A 26,840-nucleotide genomic window follows, 5' to 3' on the forward strand; every position below is an offset into this window, starting at 1 on the left:
CAGTCCCATGCACAGTGATTCGACCGTTGACTCGGAGAGATTCTGCAGGAAGGAGCTGTCGCATGGTCATTCACCCACCGTTGACGGTACCTAGGTACTTCCAGAGCACTAGGATGAAGCGATCCAATAATGTGACTCAAAGTTGCGACCGCCTTCCCTAAGCGATCAAATCTTTTCTGCCACCGTCTGCTCGAGATCCCATCTGGAATAACTTTGGAGTCAGCAACCCAACCCAACCTCGCCCCTCACTCGAACGCACTCCGACCAACACCCTGCAATCGCCACCCGGCCAGTTCAGCATCCGCACAGCCGACAGACAGACAGGAATAAAGACAGCCAAAATGTCGGACGACGAGGAGATATCCGTCTACGACGAGGTCGAGATCGAGGACATGACGTACGACGAGACGCTGCAGACCTACCACTACCCGTGCCCCTGCGGCGACCGCTTCGAGATCGCCCTGGCCGACCTGCAGGACGAGTCCAACGACATCGCCGTGTGCCCCAGCTGCAGCCTGATGATACGGGTCATATACGAGGTGGTGAGTGAATAACCAGCCGGGCAGTCTCCCCATCGGCGCCGCATTGTTGCGTCGCGGGCGGAAGGAAGCCTTTTGTATCGCGTCGTTGTGCGCTGTTGAACTAACATCGTTTGCGCAACAGGACAGTCTCCCCAAACCCGACGAGCCAGATGCCGACCCGGCCGCCGACGAGACGCCGGCGCAAGTCCCCGTCGCCGCCTGAGGCAATGCGCTGAGACTATGGCTTGGTGCCCGGAGAGGACTACATCATGCGCACGCTGCTGGATGGGGACAAAAGGCAACAGACTGGTCGCAACGAGCCCGGAAATTCAAATGCCCTGGAGTCTGGCCACCCAAACGAGGCGTGCAACGCAACACGCCAGACGTGAGACGGCGCAAGCACTACACCGTTCGAGGCTGGGTGGTGTCGTGCAGCGCCCGAGGTTATGGTGGTGGACGGTGACGCCAGCCCCCGGTCCAACGTGACAGCTACTGCTGGTGGACGTCTGCGGCGCCGCGGTTTGACGAGGCGGTTGCGGGCACCAGGAGGCTGAGAAGAACGGGCCAGAACCTCGGCAGATGGGAGCGACACTGTTTGCGAGAAGAAGCGCGAGGAGTTCCATCTGCATCAGGATGTTCCAGGACTGGGGAGACTATCGTTCTCCGAGAGAAACCTGTACCTCCAGGGGCTGGTAGTACCGCGCTGAGGGCGGTATTGGAATGGAAGACGGGAAGCAGCGGGCGCGGCCGCAACCGCCTCCCGCATGCGGAACCGTGTCTCGCGCAGCTGGAACGCAACAGATTGTCTCGGGAGAGAGAGGGGTTGGGTAGATGCAATGCTATCCTTTCTCAGATCCTGTCTAGATTAAGCATTATTGTTCTTTCCTGGGACCCGGCCCCGGCCAGGGGGGCTCCCTTTCCACCCCTCAGCCCTGCTACAGATGCAGCCGAATTCGACCTGCCCATTTTCCCAACTCCAGAAGAAACAGTAGAATCGTGACCCTCGAATTGAGCCATGTGGTCGGGTATGCCCGAATGATCGTTTCGAAAAAAGGGTTGCACCGTCAAACCCATGCCCGTAGAAAAACTCCCCGTGATGCAAAATGTCGTGCGCTGTGTGCGCAAAAGTGGTATCGTCGTTCGTGAAAATCCGCCCCCAAAAACCTAACCCCGTTTGGCCCCAGAACATAAAAACGAAAAGTGGGACACAAAGTAAAGAAAATCAAGTGCTCGTTGTTGGAAACAAGCAAAGAAGAAATGGAAAAAAAAACAAAAAAACCGTCAAGGCCTCGTGCAGTTCAGCTTGAATCGTCGCCCACGGCTAGCATGGCGCATGTGGTGGTGGGCTCCAGGGCGAAGGGCGAGCAACTGCTCTCGTCCTCTTTCCGCTTAGAGCAGGCACAACGACAGGGCGAAGAAGATGACGAGCCCCAGCATGCTGCTATCGCTGGACAGGCCCTCCCCGGCCGCGGCCGCGGCTGCGACGCTGCTGCTGCTACTGGACGCGGCGGCCGGGGACGACGAGGAGGTGGCGGTCACGGGGCCGGTCCCGGCGCTGGTGATCGTCAGCGTGAAGGAGCCGTCGGTGGTTGTGCTGTTGGCCGGCGCGTCGATGAGGGTCACGGTGAAGTTTGCCGGGATCGTCGACGGCGCCGAGGTGCTGGGGAGGGCCCAGGTCGTGGTTGTCGAGGAGGAGCAGTCGGTGGCCTGGGCGACCTGGTCCGGGTTGGGTTTTGTGTCCTGTGCCTGGGCGAAGGTGGTGGTGGTGGCGCCCAGGGCGGCGAGGATGTGAGATGGGCGCATTGGATGGTGGTGGTGGTGGAGGGTAGATGGGCGGATCGAGATAGGCAAGATAAGGATGATCTTGAATTGCTGCTGTGGGTGCAAAACCTGGCGCAAGTCTGACAACTTGGGATGATTTTGCGACGATGATGTTCTGCGACGACAATGCGCGCGCTGATCGGTGGTGGATGGTGGAGAGGTCGGCTTCTGCCTTGGTCCGAGTGTCTATCTCGAGCAATGCTGGAGAGGTTGTGTGTAGATAGACCGAGTGACTGTGACCGAGTGTGACTGGCTGGTTGGGCTGGTTGTGGCTCTTCCCTCTAGGGGACCAAGATGGGCAGATCGGAGGCTTTTCAATCCTCAACTGCCCCGGGCTGCGATGTGGAGAGGGCCCTGAGGGAGAAAAGAAACAAACAGACTGGGATGCAGCACCTTGACGTCGGTGACACTCGGCTCCTCAGGCAGAGGCCAGAGTCCAGACGACGGAAGCGAATGAAGGGCAGGTGGACATGTGGAGCAAGCCGGGCAACACACGGCGGGGAGAAACGCAGCAGAGGCAATCAGCCGGGGTCGTCCAATGCAAGTGCGGATTGGGTTAATTGTCCTGGTCTGTCTCTCGCTGCTGGTGGCCCAGTGGCCCCGTCGCAGGGCGAGGCCCAGATTCAGTCAGATTGAGCTCGACCCCCCTTGTGGAGCCCCGAATTGGGATAAGGGTGGTTGGAATAATAAGGCCGAGCCCCTGGATTGCCCTCTCACGGACGGGAAGGTCAGGGCAGAGTCAAGACAGTCAGGGCGGTGGTTTGCTCGATCGAGGGCAAAACGGAGAAGGCTGGAGGTGAGGTGAGGTGAGGTGAGGTGAGCCAAATTGGTGTCTGGTGAGCGTGTGCAGCAGCAGACAACGTTGGACGAAGGTGATGTCTGTGACATGATATGACATGCGGCTTGTTGTGTGAGCACGCGAGAGGGGAAACAAGAACATGCAGGCCGAGATAGCTGCTAGCTACGGGTAGCTAGCTCTACAGATTGTCAGACGAAGCGAGCAAGCGAGCAAACAAGGGTAGCAACAGCAGTTCGTTGCAACCTTGAACAGCATCCCCGGTTGCAGCCTATCAATCCGGGCACGACATTAGCACTTGCCCCTGTGCTGGTAGCCTGGCACAGTCTGACATGCAGGGCATGACGGTGCAGTAATAATAGCGACAGTGACAGTGACAGTACCAAGCACAGAACAGAGCTTGCAAGGGCGGGAAGCAAGGAAAATGGCAGGACCAGGACCACAACGGGACGTGGGCTAGAGCCGGAACGTCGAGAGCACGGAGCAGGATGAGGGCAGGGCGTGGGCGAAATGGCCGTGGAAATGCCTCACCAAAAGACGGTGAATGACTGGGAAAGAATGATTCCCCATGGCGAGTGTGTTGTCCCCCCCGCGAATAAACACAGACAGTACACACAGTCTGTTGCTCGGCAGTGACGAGAACCAAGCCTGATGCCCGTGAGGTCGGGACGTGTGTTGCGATGCGAAACTCAAAACCGGCAGAGCCACACATATGCAACGCGACCAAAACGAAACACATACAAGGGCCGGCTGCCACTGCACAGACGAATGACCTTGGCTGTGCTGACGAAACAGACAGCAGAAGCAGCGAGATTCCCGCGCGCCGAGGCTCAAGATCAGCAGCGTGTGGGCTGCATGGCAGATAGGGCCATGCATCCATCCCACATCCGCCTGATGTCATGGCCCGCTGCATTGCTGCATCCTGCACAATGCGAGCTGTCAGCTGCATCTCGGGCTGTCGGGTGAACAGGGAGGTAAACTCTGCGGCCCTCCATCCTGTCCTGGCAGTTGAGTTGATCGCGCAGCCAATTGGCGCGACACGCCTGCACAGCCCTTGTTCTCCTGCGTCGGCAAAAGTGAGAACAGGCCCCGGAGGCTGCAGCAGACTGCAGGGTTGGCAGCTGAAGTCCGATCGTCTCTCGAGCCTCTCTCATCATCAGCTGGCTGCAGCATGCAAGTTCAACAAAAAGACCGGGGCCGATCAAAAACCGTTGAAGGCCAAAAAGTCATGCACGCCGTGATTGGGCCGGCCAGAATTCCTGAGGGCTGTCCCCCACGTACCGTGCTCCGCCGGCCAAGGTTTTCTCCTCTTGCCCATCTGCTGAGCCTGTAACCACGATCGAGATCCATTTCTTTTTTCTTTTCCTGTTTCATTGATCAGCCACATATTGCAACATGTGGCGAATGTGGCGATGCACACCTCGCTCACTCATACCCAGTCACTCGACCTCACATCTCTGCTTCTCCAGCACAAGACGAGCAAAGCCACACCAGCGATGCGCACCAAGCCGAGGGATATGTGGGTTTCACTCAAGCGCTTACAAACCTGCCCTTCCCCCTCTAGGATCATCGAAGGACGGACTCATCGCGAAGCAAGGTGTGTTGCATGCACCCATGGGCTGCCTCATCGCCCGACGCGCATACAGATAAACCCTCCCCAAGCTGACTGTTCACTTTGAATCCGGCTATTTTTGTTGAGGCGCACACTCACATACGTCCTGGGTCACATGTTCGTCCCCCTCGTTGACTGCAGCTCCCGCTGCACCAGCTTGCCCGGCTCGTCGCCGTGCCTGCCCATGTGTAGCCGCCGCTGAGGGAGCAATTGATTGCTCGGTGTTGCCAGTCAGGATGACGATAGGCGTCTGTCCGCCCCCCCCCCCCCCTGCTTGAGGGTGTGACAGTTGGGGTGCCCACACGGTGACACCTCGCGCAACCCACTCGCGGCCGCTTCTTCCGTAATGTCGCCCCAGCCCAGTCTGAAGGCCGCTGCTTGCCCAGGCGTGGCGACGACTGAAGCATGCCGTGAGGACTTGGTCTGTGGCTGGGCTTGAGAACATTGAACGACCCCGTAAAGCTCAGGCCTGTGTTTCATCGGGAATGGCATGCCATGACAGTCTCAACATGATTGTGTCAGCGTAGCTGCTGCGATGGTCTTGACACACAAGGCCCGAGGCACGGCAGCCCCGTCAGGTCAAGCGACTGAATGGGGAAGTGAGCAGGATCGTCAAGGACGGTGTGATGGACTCAGCAGCCAGCCCTGGCACCTACACCCGGAATGTCAACTCTTGCCGTCCCGTGAGCCCTGCATCCGTCAGCGAGCCGACCCTCCAGCATGGTCGTGTGTCATTGGTAGAGTTCGACGCGGTGCAATGCGGCTCTGCTGTCGTTTCTGCGCTGCTCAAGTCGTCCGGTTGGCCAGTGATTTCTGGGTTTGTAGGATGTCAAAAATCCGGTGCAAGTGGGTCGCCTATCATCTGCGGCATCAGAGCTGGAAGAGGCGAGGACTTCAGCGAAAGAGAGGGCGGTGTAATCAGTGTAGAAGGCGGAATCCCTTGAGGCGACTGCTGGACGGCTTTATTCCTTGGGCCTGAATTACAGACGAAGTGTTGTGCCGACGACCCGTGGCATTAGAAACGTGCGTCGTACTTCAGGTGCCGTTTCCCTTGATCCTTTGGCTCACACAAACACATACGTACTTTTGTAGCCTTCACTGCAACAGCGATGGGAACTTGTTGAACATGCTGTTTGGTATCCGTTTTACCCCAGCCCGTGGTAATGGGCAGTTGAGTAGAGAGACCACCTTCATTGCTCGGGGATGCCCGTGGTCTCGTGTTCCCGAACCTTCTCAACTGCCTTTTATCATTGCTTCTTCTTATTGGCAAGCCTATGCAATTGTTCTCGGATATCATTCTCGAGAAGCGGAAATCGGCCATGTGCAATGGAAATATTTCGATAGTAGCTTGGTTAGAAAGGGCGGATGGCTTAGAAGACACCACTCTGCCGGCTTTCCTTAGGCCGGTAACCGATCTTGTTGATGTATACCTCCAGGAGGTGCTCTTACCATTGTTGCCATTCCTTGATTTTATTCCCCCCACCCCTCCCCTGAAGTTCCTCTTCTGTCGCGTTTCTCTTCTTCCTTGTCCTGTTGCTTTGCCTCAATCTGTTCTTTTTCCCTAATCTGTAAGCACGGCCTAAATTCTTTCGCGTGATGGTATACAATTCGAATGAGACAGTGTCGCGTCATGCTCTACACGTGAACTGGTTCGGCCCTTTATGCCCCCCAGAACCGTCTCACGGCGCGAGTCCACGGTTATATAGTACCACGATGGGCCCCCAGGTGGCTATAAGTTCCCACGTATGTCTCCTGGGGCTAATTGACAGCAAACCAGCGCAAGCCCTCAAGGCCCGTTAAAGATTTTCCTGCAGACTAGAATGGCGGTCATGGAGCTGTGGTGCCCTTTGGAAGCTAGACTAGCGCGAAGTGTGACTGCATGTCTTCATGATGGGATGTTTATGAGCCGAGGCAGACCTTCTATGCCAGATCCGTAAGGCTGATTCTTAAGACTTTGCCTTTTGATCCAGTGAACGGTCCAGGCTAAATCATCTTCTCAAGCGATGAGCAGAGGACAACGGCGCTACAAAGTCTTCTGCTTGGTCCGGGGGCCGTTCCAAGGCACGACTCCAGTCCTACCCAAACCTCAACCAGATTGCTGATAATCGAGATGTTCGAGAACAACAAGGTATGTCCCATGTCTGCCAAATCAGGCGCGCAATCGTTTTTGGACGAATATCCATATGCGTCCTGCCATGTTGAGACCGGGATATCCAGTTTCGAGCGCCTCGTTCGTTCAGACGAGTCTATGAGACGCCATTCGGCTGCCGAGTCACTTTGGGAAGACTCCTCGGCTCCTCCGAATCACAAAACCATCTCGAGCGAAAGCGAAGGCGGGCCATAAGCGCAGTCCTCGCAACGAATCAGTAAATTGAGATGGAAAGGGCGTTACAGACAAAACCTCTGCAGCCCCGGGGGCAGTCAACGAGAGGTCCCTAAACGGCTAGACTCGAGTTTCTGCAGGATGCTTACGTCCAGTGCCTACTGATCGGAAGGCTGTTCATTAATCTGCGACAGGGTCCGGGCCAGCTGCGTGACATCGTGTCTAACACGTGTGGCCGCTGGCTTGACATGCCTGCGAAGCCTGCCGTTGAAATCGGGGGGGTAATATGTTGAACTTCTCCGCAGGGCCTGGGGAGATGACCCAAGGCTTTCCAGATTTGGCCGTACATTCACGTAGCGTCCGCAAGAAGACATGTAATCCTCAGACAACGCAGTCTTGGTCATGCATCTGACTTTTCATTCCACTGTTGGGAACGCGACGGTGAGGCTGCGGAAAATTTATTCTGAAGTCCTACGAGCTGGTCGATTTAGCCGACAAGCCTTTTGGAAGACTCTAGCAAAGCTCAAGCCATTTCTCGATCCTGTGGTTTTGTGAGTCATGGGTTGGGCATTTCGGCTGATGAACTCGCCCACGAGACCAAGTGGAGAAGGTTCGAAAGATAAGACGTAGAGGTTGCAATCGTTGACGAAGCATGACCCGACCATACGCATGGAAGAAAACATCGCGGCAGTTTTGATATTTTGTCCACATGCTAGACAGCCGCGATGTGACTGACTCCAACACGACATCCGGACAGTCTCAGTAATGAGATTTGGTTGCTATTAAGCACACAATCGCTAGTCTGACTGCCAGGCGCGAGGCTTTTTGGAACAGTGAAGGTAGTCGGGGGTCAATTCAGCTTTGCCGGGCGATGACGCCTGAAGCAACTCTCGGCGCCCGATATAGACGAGAGGAAGCAGAGAAGCTCTGGCGGCCCACATCGAAGAAGTGAATCTAAATTCTCTGAGTGATCGGCGGTTGAGGGGTTAGATCAGGCCCATCCATGTAGACTAGGCAGGCATCCATTGATTCGCATGAGCCAAAGCCCACGGGAGTAGGCGACCGGCAATAACTCTGAGTCGCTCCTGGCACAGGCTAGCAGCCGGCCGAAGTTTTGACGGGGTTTCCGCGAAACCAAAACCAGACCTTTTTTGCCCGGCTAAACCTCGGCTGTAGTCCTCTCTGACAACTGGCCCCACAAGGATGATCCCCCCTTCGTGTTCCCGACCCACGACAGGAGACGCAAGGGCTATTCACGTCAAAGGCTTTGCGGTTGTGCGTGCCAGACTCGCCGGACTTGGTAGACACATCAGCTGCAACGAGTATGCCGTGCGACCGCCATATGTGTAGTCATGCCCCTCCACGATGGCGTGAGGCTCCCTATCGGACCTCACTGCGTGTCGGGCCGTGACACTTTCCTAAAAAGGCCATGGCTTGACAACTTGCAGAGGAGAGGGCCCACTCTTCCATGACAGTGTTCTCGCTATGCAAGTGCTTGTCTCATGGACTGATCGTATTTAGTCTCTCTCTGTCTATGCCTCTCTTTCAAGGGTCTTTGCATTTGCTGAACTTGCTGGTAGACTCAGGTGATTCTTTTCGAGATTCATGGAATAGCGTTTTGATTGTTTTGCTTCCCCGTGCGTTCTTGCATCATGACGGCCGACAGCTCACGTCCGAGGAGTTCTAGTGTCGATCGCAAAACGACGACAGATAATGACTCCGGAATATCACCACAGAAAGCCGCCACAACAAAGCCACTGTACTCATACAATGATTCCAGTCTGTCGACCGACGAGCGGGTCGCGGACCTCCTTTCCCGCATGACACTGGAGGAAAAGGCCGGGCAGCTATTCCACAATATGATCATTCCGGGTCCAGGAGGCTCCCTCGCCGAGGCTAATCCAGCAAACGGGTTTCCTTCGACCAGGGAGATGCTCGACGACAAGAAGATGTCGCACTTCAACATCATCGGCCCAATCTCGGACCCGCGCCTCGTCGCGCGCTGGCACAATAAGTTGCAGCAGCACGTGCTGGACCACTCGCGGCTCGGCATCCCCGTCACGCTGTCGTCGGACCCGCGCAACCACTTCGACACCAATATCGGGACGGGTTCCCGGGCAGGCGCTCTAAGTCAGTGGCCCGAGACGTTCGGCTTCGCGGCGCTGCGCAGCCCCGAGCTCGCCCGCCGATTCGCGGATGTCGTTCGGCAGGAGTACATCGCCGTCGGCCTGCGCGTAGCACTACACCCGCAGGCTGACCTGGCGACCGAGTACCGGTGGGCGCGGGTCAACTCGACGTTTGGAGAGGACGCCGACGTGGCTTCCGAGTTAGTTACCGCATGTGTTGGGGGTCTTCAGGGGCGCCTTTCCAGGACTGGGGATGGTCTGGACAGCGTGTCGACGACGACGAAGCACTTCCCTGGTGCTGGCCCTGAGATGGATGGGGAGGACTCCCACTTCACCTACGGCAAAGAGCAGATTTACCCTGGTGGAAATTTTGAGTATCATCTGGAGCCGTTTAGAAAGGCAATTCTGGCTGGCACAAGACAGATCATGGTACGTTGCGTAACTGATCGGAGCTTGCTTGAATTCTTGATTCAGTGCTGTGAAGTTCTCTGAAGCTGATTATGCTACGTGACTCTAGCCCTCGTATGCGATGCCAGTCGGAACAAAGTACGAACAAGTCGGCTTCGCCTTTAACAAGGGAATCATAACGGGCCTCCTCCGCAAAGAGCTTGGCTTCGAGGGCATTATCGTCACGGACTGGGGCCTCGTCACGGACGCAGTCATCCTGGGCCAGGACATGCCGGCACGAGCGTGGGGTTGCGAGCACCTCAGCGAGCTGGAGCGCACGGTCAAGATCCTCGACGCAGGATGCGACCAGTTCGGCGGCGAGTCGGTGCCCGAGCTGGTCGTGCAGGCCGTGGAGGAGGGGTTCGTCTCAGAGGTGCGCATCGACGAGTCGGTCCGCCGCGTGCTTAGGGAGAAGTTCGTGCTCGGTCTGTTCGACGGCAAGCGCTTCGTGGACGTAGAAGAGGCGGGAAGAATTGCGGGCAAGCCCGAGTTCATCGCGCAGGGCCAGGCTGCGCAACGGGAGGCGTTCACAGTACTCACGAACCACGGAGCGGTGTTCCCTCTCCCTGCGTCCCAACAAGACAGAACGTTCTACGTGGAGGGCTTGGATGCCGATGTCGCCCGGAGACGGGGCCTGAAGATCGTTGACACGCCTGCTGAGGCGGACATCGCGCTGGTCCGGCTGAGAGCTCCGCACCAGGCGCGGCCGGGTGGCTTCGAGTCGATGTTCCATTCAGGGTCGCTTGAGTTTCCCGAGAAAGAAGCCGCGCGCGTGTCGAACCTGATCAGGTCGGTGCCCACATCGATCGTCGATGTCTACCTGGACCGCCCAGCTGTGCTGACGCCCATTGTCGAGGCCCAGGAGGCTGCCAACGGTAGTAGTTGGGTAGGAAGTGCCCTGACAGCGAACTACGGGGGCGACACAGACGCGTTCCTCGACGTGTGCTTGGGCATTGGGAAGTCGTCGCCCCGGGGCAGGCTGCCGTTTGACCTGCCACGGTCGATGAAGGCTGCGAGCGAGAGTCGAGAGGATGTGCCCTTCGACACGAAAGACCCACTGTTTCGCTTCGGACACGGTCTCGAATACCCGAATTGAGATTGGCCCAGTGCGTATTGAGGGGCCTGTTCGGGGACTGTTCACATGCCAGGGGGCCTTCCATTGAAGCCGAAAAGCTGCATGCTGTATGTTGCATGCTGCACATCCTTCAAACTGTTGGGCTGGAGGAAAGGGAAAGTGGTGGGGGAGGGGAGGGACCTAGATAGTGATGAGGGTTGGGGCTAGCTAGGTGGGTCCCCGTTGCCGTGGAGAAACGGTCCAGATTCTCCGTCTCAAGGGCAGGGCAGCATGAGCCTCAGGGCGCCATGAACGACTCAATAATCTTTAATTCACTGCTTCAGCATGCCTAAACTGCAAAAGGGGCGGCCGCAGCTGAGTTGTATGCTTTTTTTTTGACACCTAGGTCACCATGTCGGCGTGGAGACAGAAGCAGTGGACAGTGAAGGTCCAGGTTTGCACGTCATCTGTGGAACGAACGCCCGCCTGAAACTCGACGGTGCAAACCTCCGTGCATGTTTTGGAGGGCCGTGGTAGGGTGTGTCCTCCCGCCTGCCTGCCCAGTTTGCAAGTGCAGGTGCAGGTTGGTGCAGGTGCAATGCAGGTGCAGGAGCAGCACAAGCAAATCAAGCAGCAACTTCTGCAACGAGTCAACATCCAACAGCCTGTGGAAGCCGACTTGCGTCCTTACTTTCTTCCTGCATCAACCACATTCCACCCGCATCCCACATCCACCTTTCTCTCCCCCCTCTCCTGCCACAGTCGACTCTCGGCAAACTCATCACCGCTGAGGCCCTTCACACACGTCCCGCAACATGGCGTCGTCGACTGAGGACCAGGTCGGCCCTCTTGGGCCTGACACCTGGTACAAATCGCTGCATCCGCTTGGGGTGGATCTCGTCGGTGATTTCGCAGGCAAGGAGCTGTTCGCCATCCACGGTGACGCCCTGATGCTCTACTGCATCACCAAGGCAAAGGTCGACCTTGACAGTAAGTGCCAGCTCCTCTGCCCTCTACACGTGGTGGCCACCGGCTTACACGTGCCATGCAGGCGGATTCCAGCTTCTGCATGCCATCCATGCTGTGGAGAGCTTCCTAAAGAAGCTGCAGGACCGTGGTTTGAACTTCCACGTTATCTGGTTCCGTGACCACGAGGCCCTGTGCTTACCGCGCGACGCCACTGATGTGCTGTCGCCAAAATACCTGTTGATACGGGCGGTCCTCATCCGCCACCTCAACCGGCAACAGCCGTCGCAGGATGCTGTCGTCTCCGAGGACGCCAAGACCATCTCCTTCGAGTTCGAAGGCCTGGACGGCCCATCCTTTCAACACTATCTCGCCAACAATGCCATCCACTGTTTCATGTGTCTGGACGCTCCTGCTTTCGGGGCATGCTCCAGCAGCTCAGAAGAGGCCTTCTTAGGCATTGCTCATCATTTTGCTGCAAGGGCATTCTGTCTCGCCTTTATAGACAGTGTGGAGTTTTCGAGCTCAAGGGTCCGTGCCTCAGTCGTATCGCCGTTGCCAAATTTGCAACGCGTGACGCCTGTCCTGCCCAAATCCCCTGCAAGAGACAGCGAGCCCGCCATCGGTCCCTCTGATGGAGACCACAGTGCCACAGAAAAGTGGTCACCATGGGGAGACAACCAGCTCCTATCGCTCCGGGAGGCAGTCTCATTACATGCGCTCGCCAGCATGGCAGCGGCGCATAGAGACGAATCGGCCAAATTTTCGGCCTTTGCTTCAGCCTTCATTGTTCATCTCGTCCTTCTGCGGCACTTGCCCCTCTCACAGCGATCTTTCAGTGCCGTCCAAGATCGAGGTGAGAGAGACACGCAGGCTTTCCTGGCAGAGTTTTCAAGCAAGAGCACCGCCTTACTTGATCAATTCGCACCCACCCTCCGCTGGGATATCTTCGACCTTGTGGACGGAAGGCTTCTGGGATACGTCCTGAGCCAGAAGCCACAGCTTCCTCGGTCCTTGGTCACAGCAGTGCACGCATTTGCGAACAAAATCGAGGAACTGACGAGTGTCAGCCTAGCGGATTCCCTGCCTGCTCCGGAGACATCTCCGGATGCTGTCCCGCGAACGGCGCAGAACGGCGACGAGGGTAGCCTCAATGAACATGGGGTATTGCCCTTCAGCCAGCCTGCGCTTAACGACTATCTGCAAGACATTCACCTTGTCCCAACGAACAGTTCTGAGCAGGAAACCCTTCCCAAGATCTTCAGAGAGCTGACCCATTGGCACAATGCCCGTGTCTCGGTTGCTAGCAGACGCCCTCCTGCGCCCAAGAATTGGCGCGAAATGAGAGCTGACCAGAAGATGATGGCCAGCACAATCGCATACTCAGCAAGTCTAACAAATGCTTCTGGCAAACGTATTGAACCTGAAGTCATCATCGGAGGCATCAATCGGGACCAAAGCTCGGTGACCAAGAAGGAGGTCAAGAGAGAAGCCAAGAAAGAAAGCGAAGAGAACAAGCCTACGAAGCAAGCCGCGCAGAAGGGTGGGAAGAAGGGCAAGGCGAAGAGCGGTAAAGAGCTGGCCATGGAGACCAGTCAGGCTTTGCAGGACAAGAAAGCTTCTTCAAAAACTAACGACAGACTGATCTGGTGGGAGCAGCAGTGCAAGCAACTGTCGCAAGAGCCAGACTTGGTCAAGAGATATCTCAAGACCATCAAGTATCTCAGTGCTTTGTCTGGGGATCTCGCCTCATCAATTGGGGCGGAAGTCTCCTTGTATGCTTGCAACGTTCTCGCCGCCATACTCGTCCAAGCAGGCAATGAACCTCAGACGAGGCAGAGCTTAACCGCCCTGATCTGGTCCATCGTCCGCAGTGTCAACAACGCCAACCTTAGCGCACCCACTGCCAAGATGCTCAACGTTCTTGCTTCGTCTCTGCAGGTTCCAGCAGAGTTCGCCACTGACCCCTCGTCGCCCGCGACTCGAAAACTTCCGTTCTCCTGTGTCTTTGATGCCAAAAACGGGGTAACGAACCTGGCACCTGTTGACCTCGACTTCCAGCTACAACACTGCGGACCATTCCTCGAGCGAAGCTTCGATCCCGCCCCGGATCCTCGTGTGCCTTTCAATCCAGATGGCTGGCAGCGAAATGTTCTTAATGCTATTGATGCAGACAAGAGCCTCTTCGTTGTAGCGCCAACGTCAGCTGGTAAAACCTTCATCTCTTTCTATGCCATGAGGAAAGTACTCAAGGAAAGCGATGACGGTGTGCTGGTATATGTGGCACCAACAAAGGCTCTTGTCAACCAGATCGCTGCCGAAATCCAAGCGCGGTTTACCAAATCTTACAAGCACGACGGACGGTCCGTATGGGCAATTCATACTCGTGACTACCGAGTGAACAACCCAGCCGGATGCCAAATTCTGGTCACGGTTCCACACATCTTGCAGATCATGCTTATGGCGCCGTCTAACGCCGAGCATGAAAACTCGTGGTCACGCCGAATCAAGCGCGTCATCTTCGACGAGGTTCACTGCATCGGGCAAGCTGATGATGGAGTCATCTGGGAGCAATTGCTGCTCTTGGCCCCGTGCCCTATCATTGCTTTGTCGGCCACTGTTGGTAACCCTTTGGAGTTCCGGCAATGGCTCGAGAGCGCAGCTAAGTCCAAAGGCCTCGATTTTGAGACCATTGTTCACCAAACACGGTACTCCGATCTACGCAAGTTCCTCTGGCAGCCATCCAAGCAGTACACTTTGGACTTCTTGGATCCTGTGGATAGATTACCTGTCCCTGGACTGGACGATAACAGCGCAAACTCCTCAAACTTCTTCCCGATTCATCCCGTGGCTACGCTGGTCAACAGGAACCGCGAGACTCTTGATGATCTCACTCTGGAGCCGCGTGATTGTCTCTTGCTGTGGAAGAGCATGGCAAAACATCAGAGCGCTGATTATCCCCTCGATCGAGAGCTGACCCCGCCAAATGTCTTCCCCAAGGTTGCAACAAAACCCGACGTGGCAGAGTACGAGGCTTCGTTGAAGAAGACTCTCCATTCCTGGATGCTGGATCGCAATTCGCCGTTTGACGCTGTACAGAAAGACCTGCGACCGCAATGCCATGTCTCAGCATCATCGCGCCAGGGGCTTGAGGATTCGGCCCTTCCGCTCTTGACAGATCTTCGCTCACAGGGTGCTTTGCCAGCTATTCTGTTCAACTACGACCGGGTTGCTTGTGAGGAGATCGCATTCCGTATCCTCTCCGACCTCCAAGAGGCGGAAAATGCATGGAAATCAACAGATGCTGGCTGGAAAAGGAAGGTTGCCAAGTTCGAGCAGTACAAGAAGGATCAGGCCAAAGCCGATTCGCTCAGACAGAAGACCACCAAAGCAAAGGCCAAAGGCAAGCGAGACGAAGACGATATGGGCGATGGGAGAATGGATGATGACCCGAGTACTCTGTCGGGTTTCGACCCAGACGCTCCTCTGGAGCGCTTCTGCCTCGGTGACGAGACCAAGATCACGAGGTCTGAGCTGGAGTGGATGATCTGGTCCCTTCGCTGGAAGAACCTCAACCCCGATATTTTGAACGCGCTCCGCCGTGGAATAGGCATTCATCATGCCGGTATGAATCGCAAGTACCGTCAAATTGTCGAAATGCTTTTCCGCAAGGGCTTCCTCACTGTGGTCGTCGCCACTGGCACCCTAGCCCTGGGTCTCAACATGCCCTGCAAGACGGTGGTCTTTTTCGGAGACTCCGTTTTCTTGACCGCTCTGAACTACCATCAGGCTGCAGGTCGTGCAGGTCGAAGAGGATTCGACTTGCTCGGAAACGTGGTCTTTGTCGGTATGCCCCAAGAACGAGTGTACGAGATTATGTCCTCCAGGCTGCCTGATCTCAGGGGACATTTCCCATTGTCGACCTCTTTGGTGCTGCGGACGCTCAGCTTACTTCACCACACCAACAACTCGGACTTTTCAGTCGGCGCCGTGCAGTCGCTGTTGTCACAGACACGATTGTACCTTGGTGGACCTTCTGGGCAGCTTTCCATAAAGCACCACCTGCGTTTCTCCATTGAGTATCTTCGGAGACAGCACCTTCTCTCTGAAGATGGTGCTCCGCTCAACTTTGCCGGCCTCGTTGGCCATCTCTACTTCACGGAGAACTCGGTGTTCGCCTTCCACTCGCTTCTCAAGGAAGGCTACTTCCACAAGCTATGTGAAAAGTTTCGCACTGCGTCCGAAGCAACGCTCCTGGAAATCGTTCTTGTACTGTCGCACATTTTCGGCCGCATATCGACCAACACTTTCAAGAAAGACTGGATGGGAGCGGTGACCAAATCTGACTCAATCGTATTCCTTCCGCCTCTACCAGAGGATGCTCTGCAGACTCTGAGGCAGCACAACCAGGAGACACTTGACATATTCAGGACCTACGTCAGCACATATGTCCGACAGCACCTGGAAGACAAGCCGGACATGCATCTGCCTTTTACCAAGGCTGAGGCTGGAGCGCCAAAGAGTACCCTTGGCGAAGTTGACGTTGAAGGGGTTTTCAGCGAGGGTCACAACCCGCCGACTAAGCTCCGCTCACCTTTCCACGCCCTCTCCGGATTCGGCGACAATTCTTTTGAATCCATCCACGAGCTCTGCGATACCGTTCGCAGCGACGTCTTCCTCGAGGAGTCAGCAATTCCTTATATTCCCCTGTTCCCTGACGACACCAACGGTGTCCCCTGGAATGCATATCTCTACGACTTCTTCAAGCACGGGGATATGGAGGCCCTGGTCAGAGACAATCACATCAAGAAGGGCGACGTCTGGTTCCTACTCAAGGACTTCTCGCTGGTTCTGGCAACAATCGTCACGAGCCTGACAAACTTCTTGGATCTTGACGCCGGAGCTGACTCGGACCTGGCCATGATGGACGTCCAGGACGCCGAGGATGCGGCACGTGAGACCTCTGATGCGCTGGAGCCCGATGACGGCCCCAGCGACATGGCCCATGGCGCGTTGCCGGTCCAAGACGAGGGCCCGAAGAAGCCCGAAGCAACTGTCGCCCTGAAGAAGACCAAGAAGCCGAAGGTGATTGACTCGTGGGATGATGACGAGAGCAGCGAGGATGAGGCTGCAGCTGCAGAGGCTGCCGAGGCTGCCGCCAAGGCTGCCGGGCCCGCGTGGGAAGGCGATGGTGAGAGGAACCTGGCGCAAGTGCTACGGATGTTCAAGATGGTGCAGCAGCAATTTGACGAGAAGTTCAGGAAGCAGTGGGCTTAAGGGTTGTGTCTTCGGTTGTCGGTGGTGTACATTCTACCTACCTGGTGTGGTTGGCGGTATTGTCTGGCCGCCTTGAAGGCTTGGTGTGGTCTAAGTTTCAACATGGCCGGTGGCTAGGAATGGATGAAGATATGAGTGTCTAGATCATAGATCAAGATGCTTTAGATGATAGACAGTACATTCGCAGCACTGATTAGACGTGTCATGAGAATGAAAAGTATTTGGTATTCAGCAACGGACCAAGTCGTGCCTAGCATTTATCCTTCACTCTCTTATTATTTTCAAGGGGGCATGAAGCCGGTTTCTCAACGGGCAGCAAGCAGCTTTAGTGAGTCCCTTTCCGCCATCTTGTGTGCGACAGGTGGCAGATTGCAAGGTGAAAGCCGAAACAGGACAATGTCCGTGATTTGTCTCCAATACATCCCTATTATTTCAAAGCTCGTCGTGCTCTCTGTCAACAGACTTCTGGGGGCCAACGCTGTAAATCCTGCCGGCTGGATTGAAGTCCAGTAACTTACGAGTCCTGATGGTTGAAACCTTAGTATTAAAATTTACACATCTCTGTGCCTGGCAGGGATGACTTACACGTCCCATAACATTGACTTGCGGCGGTTGAACTCTGTAAATGGGGACATGTCGGACTTGTTGGCAAGCCACTCTTTCGTATCCCGGACGACTCTCTCGGCCTCCCTGCAGGTTCTCTTAGCTTTGTCTGGCGAGGTGTGGAACAGCTTGCCTACTTCTTCAGGTCGTCGGCAGCGCCGGGCACGTCTACGACGTCGCCCCTGGACATGGCTCGCTCCACAATGTCGATGTAGCGCTTCATGCCCGCCTTGTCGATTGGTGTAGTATCCTCGAACTGCCGTCTATAGTGTTGTTAGCAAATCACGCGTTCACCCGATTCGTACTGGGACTTGTCCGGGTAACAATACTCTGCCTCAAATGCAAGCTGCTCGATGTCCTTATATGGTACTCCACTTATAACGGCAGTATTATTCTGGCGGGACTGTCAGCTGGTGGCTTGAAGAATCGGTAGTACTCTTACGAAAATGGCTGATGCTTCGATATTCGTGCCTGCATACAGGTCAGCCACGTACCCCACCCAGTCTGTGTTCATTTTGGACTTTACCAAGACACCGGGCAATAACTTTGAGAATATTAAGGGACTGGCAAATTTTATCAATTTGGTCGTCGTTTTCGAGTCCTTAAATTCTTGGAGAGGACATACATCGACTTCAAACGAGATCTCGACAACGGGAACATGCCGGGGTGCTCGAGGAATTCCTGTCAGCTCAATTTCTCCCAGGAGTAAGTTGTCTCTGGCCATCATGCGATCGCCTTCGAGGAAACGAATGACCATAGAGTCTTGATCGTCGTAAGCCGTAGTCAAGTTCTGGACCCTGCGTTTGGGAATCGGCACCCTGCGCGGGACGATCTTGTGCATGTAGCCCTCGCTTGTTTCCTGGTGTGAATATCAGCATACTCCCAGAGAATCTGCTGCTTGGATGGCAATCAACATACCAGACCGAGGCTGAGAAGAGTAACGGATACATAAGAAGCCACGACGGGCTCCTCATCAGACAAGACTCTGGCTTGGATGGCTGCGCCTTTCAGGACGGCTTCCTCCGCGTCGAAGTCCCTGTCGGTCCAAGGGTCGTTCCGTCGAAGGGCATCCAGGAGCCAGGTAGCCTTTCAGAATTGTTGTCAGCCCCCATCGAGAAAGAGTGGTCGGGTAATCTGTACCATTGGAGATTTGCTGAAGCCGCCAATTGCGAGAACCCTTCCGACATTGTTTATGCTTGAGGGGATGTAGGGCATGTCCTCCTTCGGAAACCACCTGCTCTCTTCCCATTCCATGGTCATATTCGAAGCGTCTAAAACTCTGTCAGTACTTGATACTGAACAAGGAATTTACCTGATCCGTACGTACCCAGCACATGCTCGAGTGGTTCGATCACCTCGGCAGTGAGGTCTGTACCAAAGTCTCGAGTCGAAGGCTTGATCTTGGAGTTCGACAGACCCGGGCAGTGTTTTAGACTGTCAACGGGTAGGCAGTATGCAGATGGTCCAAATAATCGGTGTCTCTGGGTATCCTCAATACTCTCTTCCAGTCTGATTCGGGCCTGCCGATCGAGGAGTACTCCCTCCGAGGCGCACTGAGCAGCGATGCTGACACACATTAGCTTGACGAAAAAGTGGGCAGAAGAGAAATCATGTCTCACTAGTCCACGAGCCGCCTGTTGAACAAGCGTCCGCTGATTGGCGTCGATACCGTTGCCAGTATCTCGATGACCCCCTGGTCAATATAGAGCATGGTTACGTCGGTCTTACTGGCACCCATATCCAAGACAAGGACGTTTTGTTCGTCGTCCAGCCTATCCAATTCGTACCCTATCGCCACCGCCGCTGGCTCGTTGATAATGCGGATTACGTTCAGGCCAACCGTGGTGCCCGCATCCTTGACGGCCTGTCTTTGGTTGTCGTTGAAGCTGCTCGGCACGGCCATCACCGCGCATCCCATGTAGTCGCCAATGGTTGCCGCTGCCGTGTGTCCCAACTTTGCCATCAACATTCCTGCTATTTGTTCTGGTGTGAACGTATTTTCTCGTCCTTGTATGTCCACTTTGACGACCGGCTTTCCTTCCTTTCCCTCGACTCGATAGTGCAGGCTTTTGACTATCTCCTGCACCTTCGGATCCGACCACCTTTGGCCAAGTAGCGTTCGCACGTCGCAAATGGTACGGGATGGGTTGTCAGTCCTCTGAGACCTTGCTTCTGCCGAGAAGTTAGGGCACACCGAAGGGCATCAGGTAACTTGGCATATACGAACCGTTGCCGACTAGAACGCCCTGGTCTGTGAAAGCGACACAGGACGCCATGTGATCTAGAACATCAAGTTTTCCATCTCTTATTATGCCTACCCGCGAATTCTCCTAGAAAAGTTTAGCACGCTTCTGTCTCAGGGGCCTTGTTTGGGTTCTTTGAAAGACTCGGAGTCCACAATATAGGTTTTTTTAATTGCTTGAGTCGTGGTCAGACTCACACTACCGATATCCTAAAATATGCAAAGGTGAAGGTTAGTTTCCATGGCTCTGAATCCGACTAGAATAAGCAGAGGAGCAAAGACCATTACCAATGTAAGACTTACAATACCGACGACCGTACCGTATAGCGAGGGATAAGGTTGTTCGGCCGAGTAGTCGTGGCTACGAGGAGCCAGGACAACAAGCACACAGAGAATCACGAGGGGCAAGCCCCATCCGATGTTCCTTTGTCGTGATTGTGTCATTTTCAATTTTTTTGTGTGGGTGAGTATCGTTTCACGCACCGGAGGGACCATGCAATAAAAGTTACAGACGGCCAAAAGAAGGTGCACAGCAAGCTTCCAGGCTGTATTTATAATTCAATACTCACTCTGGTGACGGTGTCAAATGACACAGTAGTTCGTTTTACGAGATTTTGCCAAAGAAACGTGTCCAGGAGCCATGATATGATTCTACAACATCGGCACAGGCAGCAGGCCAGTGGGTGGGAGGGAGGCTGTCAGCAGAAGCTTGGCCCAAGGGCTAACCTGTTGCGATCGACCCAAGAGATTAGTGGAATCCAAGTAAACCCTGGTTGGCCCTTTCCGTCGCATCTCGCTGTTGAGGGTGAATTGTGCAACCGTGTCAAATGCATGGCGTTCCGCACTGCTGGCTGTGTTTCCTGTGCCGAACTGTCCTCTTCTGCTCTAATTTTTTTTTTTTTTTTTTTTTTTTTTTTTTTTTTTGCATTTGGCTGCTGTTGTTAACCGCTAATGCATGACCTAAATAATTTCCCCCCAATTGCTCGCTACCACAGGCTTGTTTTTTGGTGTTTGAATTGTGTGTCATCTCACAAGCCAGACTGATCAGACCACATAATGCAACCCTCAATTACCCAATTAAGTCTGAGTTTAAGTCTGAGTGCGAGGGTAAGCAGCGATTATGCAGTGGGATCTAAGGCGTCCAATGGGTACCATGATTGTGTGTCGCAAATTCCGTAAGCGCTGGTTGCCTCAAATCCTGCAGAAGTTTTAGCTGAGAAAGCGGGGACGTTCACTTTGCTAGGCCATCCATCTGTGATTGAAGCTGTCCTCACTCATCCAGGCCAACTGATTGCTGTCCGACAGTTCACCATATCGGTCTCTTACAATACACACGACTCTTCGGCCCTCATCCATTTTTGATCCTTATTTGAAGACGCGCACCATGGACCCTCTGACGGCCATAGGCCTCGTTTCCAACATCCTCTCATTCATCGACTTCAGTGCCCGACTTATCAAGAGCGCCAAGGAAGCCCACGATTCTCAGCATGGGGTCCTCGAGGAAAATCGGAGCCGTGAGGCGGTTGTGCGAGACATGCAGCGAATGTCAACACGGATGTTGGTCTCCGGATCGCCAGACAAAGCGGACGACAATTCAAGTTTGAGCATTTTGGCCACAGAATGCCGTCAGCTTTCAACCCAGTTCATTTCTTTATTGGAGAAAATTAAACCCAAAGACCCAGGCTCCACGACTCAAAGCCTCGCATCGGCGCTGCGGAACAAGATCTACGATAGTGAGAGGGCAGGCCTGGAAGCGAGACTCAATGACTGTCGGACCCAACTTCATTTAGAACTCAGTAATCTGACAAGGTAAGCTGTACTTGTTCTCAAAAATGTCGTATGCCTGATTCGCTGACTCGAAATAGGGCTGAGACGCTTGAGAAGTTGGACAGCTTAATTCAAGCGTCGAAACTGGACGAGGCCAAGCTGAACAGGATTGAGAGCCACATTGCACAGCTACGCGAAAATATCAGTTCAGCCCCTTCCACTTCGGAAGCTAAGCCGATGCTGATGACGCTTCTTGCGGAGGAAGAGAAAGTCTTCACATCAATGGCTCAGGGCAAAATACTGAGCTGTCTCTCCTTTGAGGGAATGGATCGACGCTCTAACATGGTGGTTGATACACATTCCAATACCTACGAATGGATACTAAAAGACGACTCCGTGGCCGAGGAACCGTCTGAGGAGCACGATGGGGACAGTGTGGTTGACAGCCAGCCACGGGGAGTTGAAGACATTGAGAAAATCCGTGCAAGAGAGAAGCTTAGGACATGGCTGGGAAGCAGAAGTTCGCGCGATGTTTTCCATCTGTCTGGAAAGTTAGGATCTGGAAAGTCGACGTTGATGAAGCACATACGGGCGAGTCCTCGCACCGAAGAGAAACTCAACTCGTGGGCAGGTAAGCACGTGTCTCACACCTGCCTCAGTCAAAGATGCAATCACTGAATAGTTCCATCGACATAGACGGCCGCAAGTTGACCATCGCCTCCTTCTATTTCTGGAATATTGGCTCCGATTACGAAAAGTCGCTTCAGGGACTCTATCGCAGCCTTCTTTATCAATCTTCAGCCAGTGCCCAGACTTCATACCCCAGGTCTGGCCGGCTCAATGGGCACAAGCCAATTCGGCGCCATGGCTTGTCTCCAAAACCATCGAAGTCTCAGAAAAAGACGTAATTCAAGCCTTCCGCGGAGTCATTGAGGCTCACGATGTGCTGAAGAGTCACTGCTTTGCCTTTTTCATCGACGGCCTCGACGAGTTCCAGGCGACCGTACAAGACGACCATCGAGACTTGGTGAGATTATTGTGCAAGTGGGCAGCAAATCCATCTGGAAATATCAAGTTATGCGTATCAAGCCGAGAGTACCCCGCCTTCATGGATGGTTTCACACCAACTCTGAGAATCCGCTTCCATGACTTGACGAGGCGCGACATGGACATCTATATTCGAGACAAGCTTGCGCATGCGAGCGCAGAAGAGAGCTTCGAAAATCTTGTCTCATTGATTATGAGCAAGGCAAACGGGGTTTTCCTATGGGTAGCACTCGTAGTAAAATCTCTCAGGGAGGGACTGGAGGACGGCCTGTCGTGCTCAGACCTGACACAAGAGGTTGATATTCTCCCGGACCAATTGGAAAGTCTCTACAAACACATTTTAATGTCTATGGGGAAGTCAAAACGCAGGAAAGCTTACCAGACGTTTTCGATGGTGATGGAGCTCAAGAAACACGGCGACTACAGAATGTCACTACTCGCATATTCCTTTCTTGAGGAGTACGAGGCCGGAGAAAACTTCTTCATGAACGGAGACAACGTCTTCCCCATGAGCAAGCTCACCGGCGAGCAGGGTACGAAACGGGCGGAATCTTCAAGCAGAAGATTAGCCGGCTGGTGCAAAGGCCTCGTCGAGCCTTACGAACGGCCTCTGTGGAGTACAGGGCCTACAAGTGAGGGACCTTGCATGGCTGCTTGGAAAAGCTGGCCCATGGAGCTAGACTTCGTGCATCGAAGCATCTCGGACTTCTTGGAATCAGATGAAGTCCAACATGACATGCAGCTCAACTTGAGACGTTTTGATCACGTCGACGCCGTTCTTAACCTGATGGTTAGCGACGTCTTGTATGAGAACGCAACGTCAGTATACAACACCTCGCGGTCAGGAATCACAAATTGTATACTTCTGGAGATCATGAAACGTTATGATCTGGTACAAGCGCCGTATACCTATCTCCAACGCGTTGGAGAATTGCTGGCCGTTGGAAAGACGAGAGAGAAACTGTCTGCAAAAACGATGTCTCTCATGGTCTTTAGTTGGCCAGGCGATGAATACAGATATCATTCGGTCGTCGACTGGGCCGAGGACGTCTCGGAGACCCTTGAGACAGTCGAAACAAATGCTGATATCTCGTCCAACTCAGGAGAGACCAAGGAAGTAAAATACCACTTTATTTCGGACCCATTACATGGACTGATCATGCATGGCCTTTTCGACTATCCCCTATGGCAAATTACCAACAAGTCGGAGTTTTCGGGACAGCCTGAAAGTATTTCGACTCTCGCGTGCTTCTGCTTATCCGGCTTCGGAGCAGGACTACCAGGTAAACCCCATCAGATTGTCAACAAACCCCACCGATCTCTGGAAGTCCTTGAAGCACTGTTCAGAAAAGGTTGGATTTCTCCCAACACCATCACAAGCTGCCGCCCGGTGATGAGATCCCCCTTTTGGTGTCAATGTCCTGAGAGCTCTCCCAATCTGACGTTGTGGCATTATTTGCTGCTTGAATTACTGATAAGACGGTACCATCCCACAAGGCAGAGTATGTCTTTGGTCATGAAAGAGAACTATGACCTACTATCACAATTCTATAGCAAGGCTCTCCAGCTGTTTCTTCGGTTTAAATCTGAGACGGAGTTTTCATTCGACATCTCCGTGAACGAGGATACCACGGCTTCGAAGAGAGAGTTTTTACTCAATTTGGATAAGCAAGGCCTGTTGTTCAAATTCACAGCCCAGTGGCCTCTTTCGGTAACACCTGGTGAGTGGCAACTACCTTGGCAGGAAAGTGAGTTCGGTCTATCATCGGAAAACGGCACACACGCGACACGACGCTTCTCTTTCAGGGAATTCATTGAGATCTCGTTGCTGGATGAAAAGGAGGAGGTCTTAAAGATTCTGGACGAACAATCAAAGCCACTTGGTGATTTTCAACCGAACATTTCGACAACGACGGCTTCGGTCACAGGGAAAGATGATGAGATGGGTGGCCAAACACAACCAAAAGATGATGATCAGCGGAATGGCGACGGGTATCCCAAATACAAGCCTACCAACAGTCCAGAGTCACAAAATTACCTAGAGAAGTCTTCTCAATGGGCCAGATATTTATGGAGAAGCGAGTATGTCAGATACGCTGTGGCTATGTTGACAGGTGAGCCTCTGGTTTGTGAGAAACCAGCCTACATGGACCTACCGACTAACAAAGATGTAGGCGTCATCCTTACCACGTTGTTCACACATCTCCGAGAAAGGCTTGAGAGAGCGCTTTCGGTTTGAATATGTTACATGCGAACATCCGGGGCGGGGGCCGTTGATTGCTATGGGAGGGGATAAACACACACTTGTGCTCAAGTAAGCATATCCTAGAATCATTCGCTTGTGAATAGACCAAGACGCATGAATTTTGTCTCTCACTGGACAATGAGAGACAGAGCTGACCTTGCACAAGGACGGTACCAGTGGTGCCAACCTCACTCCTGCTACCGAGAACATGCTAAAATTAGAAGACACTGAATAATCCGTCTCCTGACGTTGTGCCTCGATTTAGAAGCTGTACTAGATTGATTGATTGATTGAACCATGGGTGTGCTTTCCACGGATATGGAGTTGGTTTGGGTGTAGGCCAAGTATTAGGCCAAGGTTTTCAAGAATTGGAGAGACATGCCTTGTGTCGACAATGCTGAACGGCCTATTTCTGGCCTGGCTCTAGATCTCACTTTGAATCCTGAACTCCATGTTCATGAGAATAGAGAATGGAAATGTTCACAAGGTGCTCTTAAACAGGGGCCATGAACCTCAATCAACACAAATTGTCAACTGATAGACCTCAGGTGTACGTCAAAATTCTCGTTATCCACAAGCACCTCAACACCGCCGAGACAGCGGTAGAGGAAAAGTCAATGCCTACTGCCTTGCCCCCTGAACCCCCTCTCCCGTGGCGAGTCAGCGCACAGCGAAACTTGACCCTGGTAATGAACCTGAAACTGTTTCATTCACCTTCCTTTCGGGGCGCAAGTTATCTCACGATAAGTGTCATTGTCTCTAGTTGATTATCTTTCACATGGCTACGGGATGTGGACAAGCGCTTCACTATTTGGCTACGAGAAATTCACGCTTCCGCATGAACAATGTCTAAATGCTGTGCCTTGAGGAGGCGCCCAAGAGCCAGGGCGGCACAACACGGAACAGGCACTCAACACCGTCGACTTTTCAGGACGCGTTTTTGATTTTTCAAGGATACGGAGTCGCAGGTCCAGGTACATATTTCGTCGTTTTTGATCAAAAGACAATTTAACGCAGTCGTCAATCTTGATGTGGGCTCATGGATCACTGAAGATGGCCCACGAGACATCGGCACGCGCCACTTGCGTGCTTTGCATAATGATTGAAGATTTATGTCAACATCAAAGGAATCTGGCCAACAGAGTACCCGAGGCGCAGTCCCTTCGGAGAATGGGCTGTGTACGTAAGGGACGGGCCATTCACCAGATTGAGGCTCAAACAGGCTCTGGTGCCGACCAAGGATGTTTGGTCTATTCTAGTGTGGATTCGTCTGATAACTCTAAGTAGGATCTACTTTTATCCACTGCATCCGCGCCGAAGTTACCACCACGCCGGAGACTTTGTGGCAATGCAGCTAGCTCGTACGGCCGCATGACTCTGCACCTCGTTGGATCCCAATGTCTCTGCCATGCTGTGAAACGGCCAACAGCTCCATACCGAACCCTGGGTATCACAAAAGCCACGATCGCTCGCATGAAGTTGTGAAACATTCCTCTCGAGATCCATAAAATGTGGCTCCTTGTCAAGGTGGGACGGAAACAAGCATTCGGAGGTAAAGTTGGCGAACGACTTGGCAATGGGATGAACGTACAGGGACAGGGTCTGTAGGTCCCAATATAACTGGCTTTCAAGGGGCCCTGATTCTCGTCGGCCGGCCATGCCGCAGGGAGGGATACCGCCGCCATCCACGGGCCTCACGAACCAATCTGGGACTGTCGCCCCTAGCCCCGCAGCTTTTATTGCCATTGCGAGATTGTTCATGCCTGTCTTGACCCTGACTGCCGTGTCTTGGGTGCTCTTGTCAATTGTCAACCTTGCCGTATACCGGGGCTCGAGCACGCTGCCACCATGTATAAACAAGTGCTTGCTGGCCAGCAAAACTGTCTGGGTAGGCTAATGATCTTGTGGTCCATCACACAACGGCACTATATCTTCCCAAGTTCATAGGGACGCCCACTCATTTCACTCACAATCCCAAAAGCCCTTCACGATA

General features: G+C 53.9%; 6 protein-coding genes across 6 annotated transcripts; 4 read left to right on the forward strand and 2 right to left on the reverse strand.

Annotated features, from left to right (window-relative positions):
- Positions 1–341: 341 nt before the first annotated feature.
- On the forward strand, positions 342–744 carry INS49_004718 (uncharacterized protein; the record flags this gene model as incomplete). Its single annotated transcript, XM_043165506.1, has 2 exons — positions 342–542; positions 664–744. 2 exons carry the CDS (start codon positions 342–344, stop codon positions 742–744), a joined length of 282 nt encoding a protein of 93 aa, XP_043018221.1.
- A 1,166-nt stretch (positions 745–1,910) lies between these two features.
- On the reverse strand, positions 1,911–2,324 carry INS49_004719 (uncharacterized protein; the record flags this gene model as incomplete). Its single annotated transcript, XM_043165507.1, has 1 exon — positions 1,911–2,324. One exon carries the CDS (start codon positions 2,322–2,324, stop codon positions 1,911–1,913), a length of 414 nt encoding a protein of 137 aa, XP_043018222.1.
- Positions 2,325–8,725: 6,401 nt separating this feature from the next.
- Positions 8,726–10,742, forward strand: INS49_004720 (uncharacterized protein; the record flags this gene model as incomplete). Its single annotated transcript, XM_043165508.1, has 2 exons — positions 8,726–9,628; positions 9,717–10,742. 2 exons carry the CDS (start codon positions 8,726–8,728, stop codon positions 10,740–10,742), a joined length of 1,929 nt encoding a protein of 642 aa, XP_043018223.1.
- A 773-nt stretch (positions 10,743–11,515) lies between these two features.
- INS49_004721 (uncharacterized protein) lies at positions 11,516–16,943 on the forward strand (the record flags this gene model as incomplete). Its single annotated transcript, XM_043165509.1, has 2 exons — positions 11,516–11,690; positions 11,752–16,943. 2 exons carry the CDS (start codon positions 11,516–11,518, stop codon positions 16,941–16,943), a joined length of 5,367 nt encoding a protein of 1,788 aa, XP_043018224.1.
- Positions 16,944–17,679: 736 nt separating this feature from the next.
- INS49_004722 (uncharacterized protein) lies at positions 17,680–19,822 on the reverse strand (the record flags this gene model as incomplete). Its single annotated transcript, XM_043165510.1, has 10 exons — positions 17,680–17,809; positions 17,852–17,940; positions 17,989–18,017; positions 18,073–18,109; positions 18,172–18,405; positions 18,465–18,632; positions 18,687–18,817; positions 18,874–19,112; positions 19,166–19,718; positions 19,774–19,822. The coding sequence occupies 10 exons, from the start codon at positions 19,820–19,822 to the stop codon at positions 17,680–17,682; spliced, it is 1,659 nt and encodes a 552-aa protein (XP_043018225.1).
- Positions 19,823–21,172: 1,350 nt separating this feature from the next.
- On the forward strand, positions 21,173–25,082 carry INS49_004723 (uncharacterized protein; the record flags this gene model as incomplete). Its single annotated transcript, XM_043165511.1, has 6 exons — positions 21,173–21,386; positions 21,579–21,597; positions 21,654–22,186; positions 22,252–22,312; positions 22,357–23,719; positions 25,014–25,082. 6 exons carry the CDS (start codon positions 21,173–21,175, stop codon positions 25,080–25,082), a joined length of 2,259 nt encoding a protein of 752 aa, XP_043018226.1.
- Between the last annotated feature and the right edge of the window lie 1,758 nt (positions 25,083–26,840).

The sequence above is a fragment of the Diaporthe citri genome, assembly GCF_014595645.1.
Source record: "Diaporthe citri strain NFHF-8-4 chromosome Unknown scaffold_12, whole genome shotgun sequence".
Lineage (NCBI taxonomy): Eukaryota > Fungi > Ascomycota > Sordariomycetes > Diaporthales > Diaporthaceae > Diaporthe > Diaporthe citri.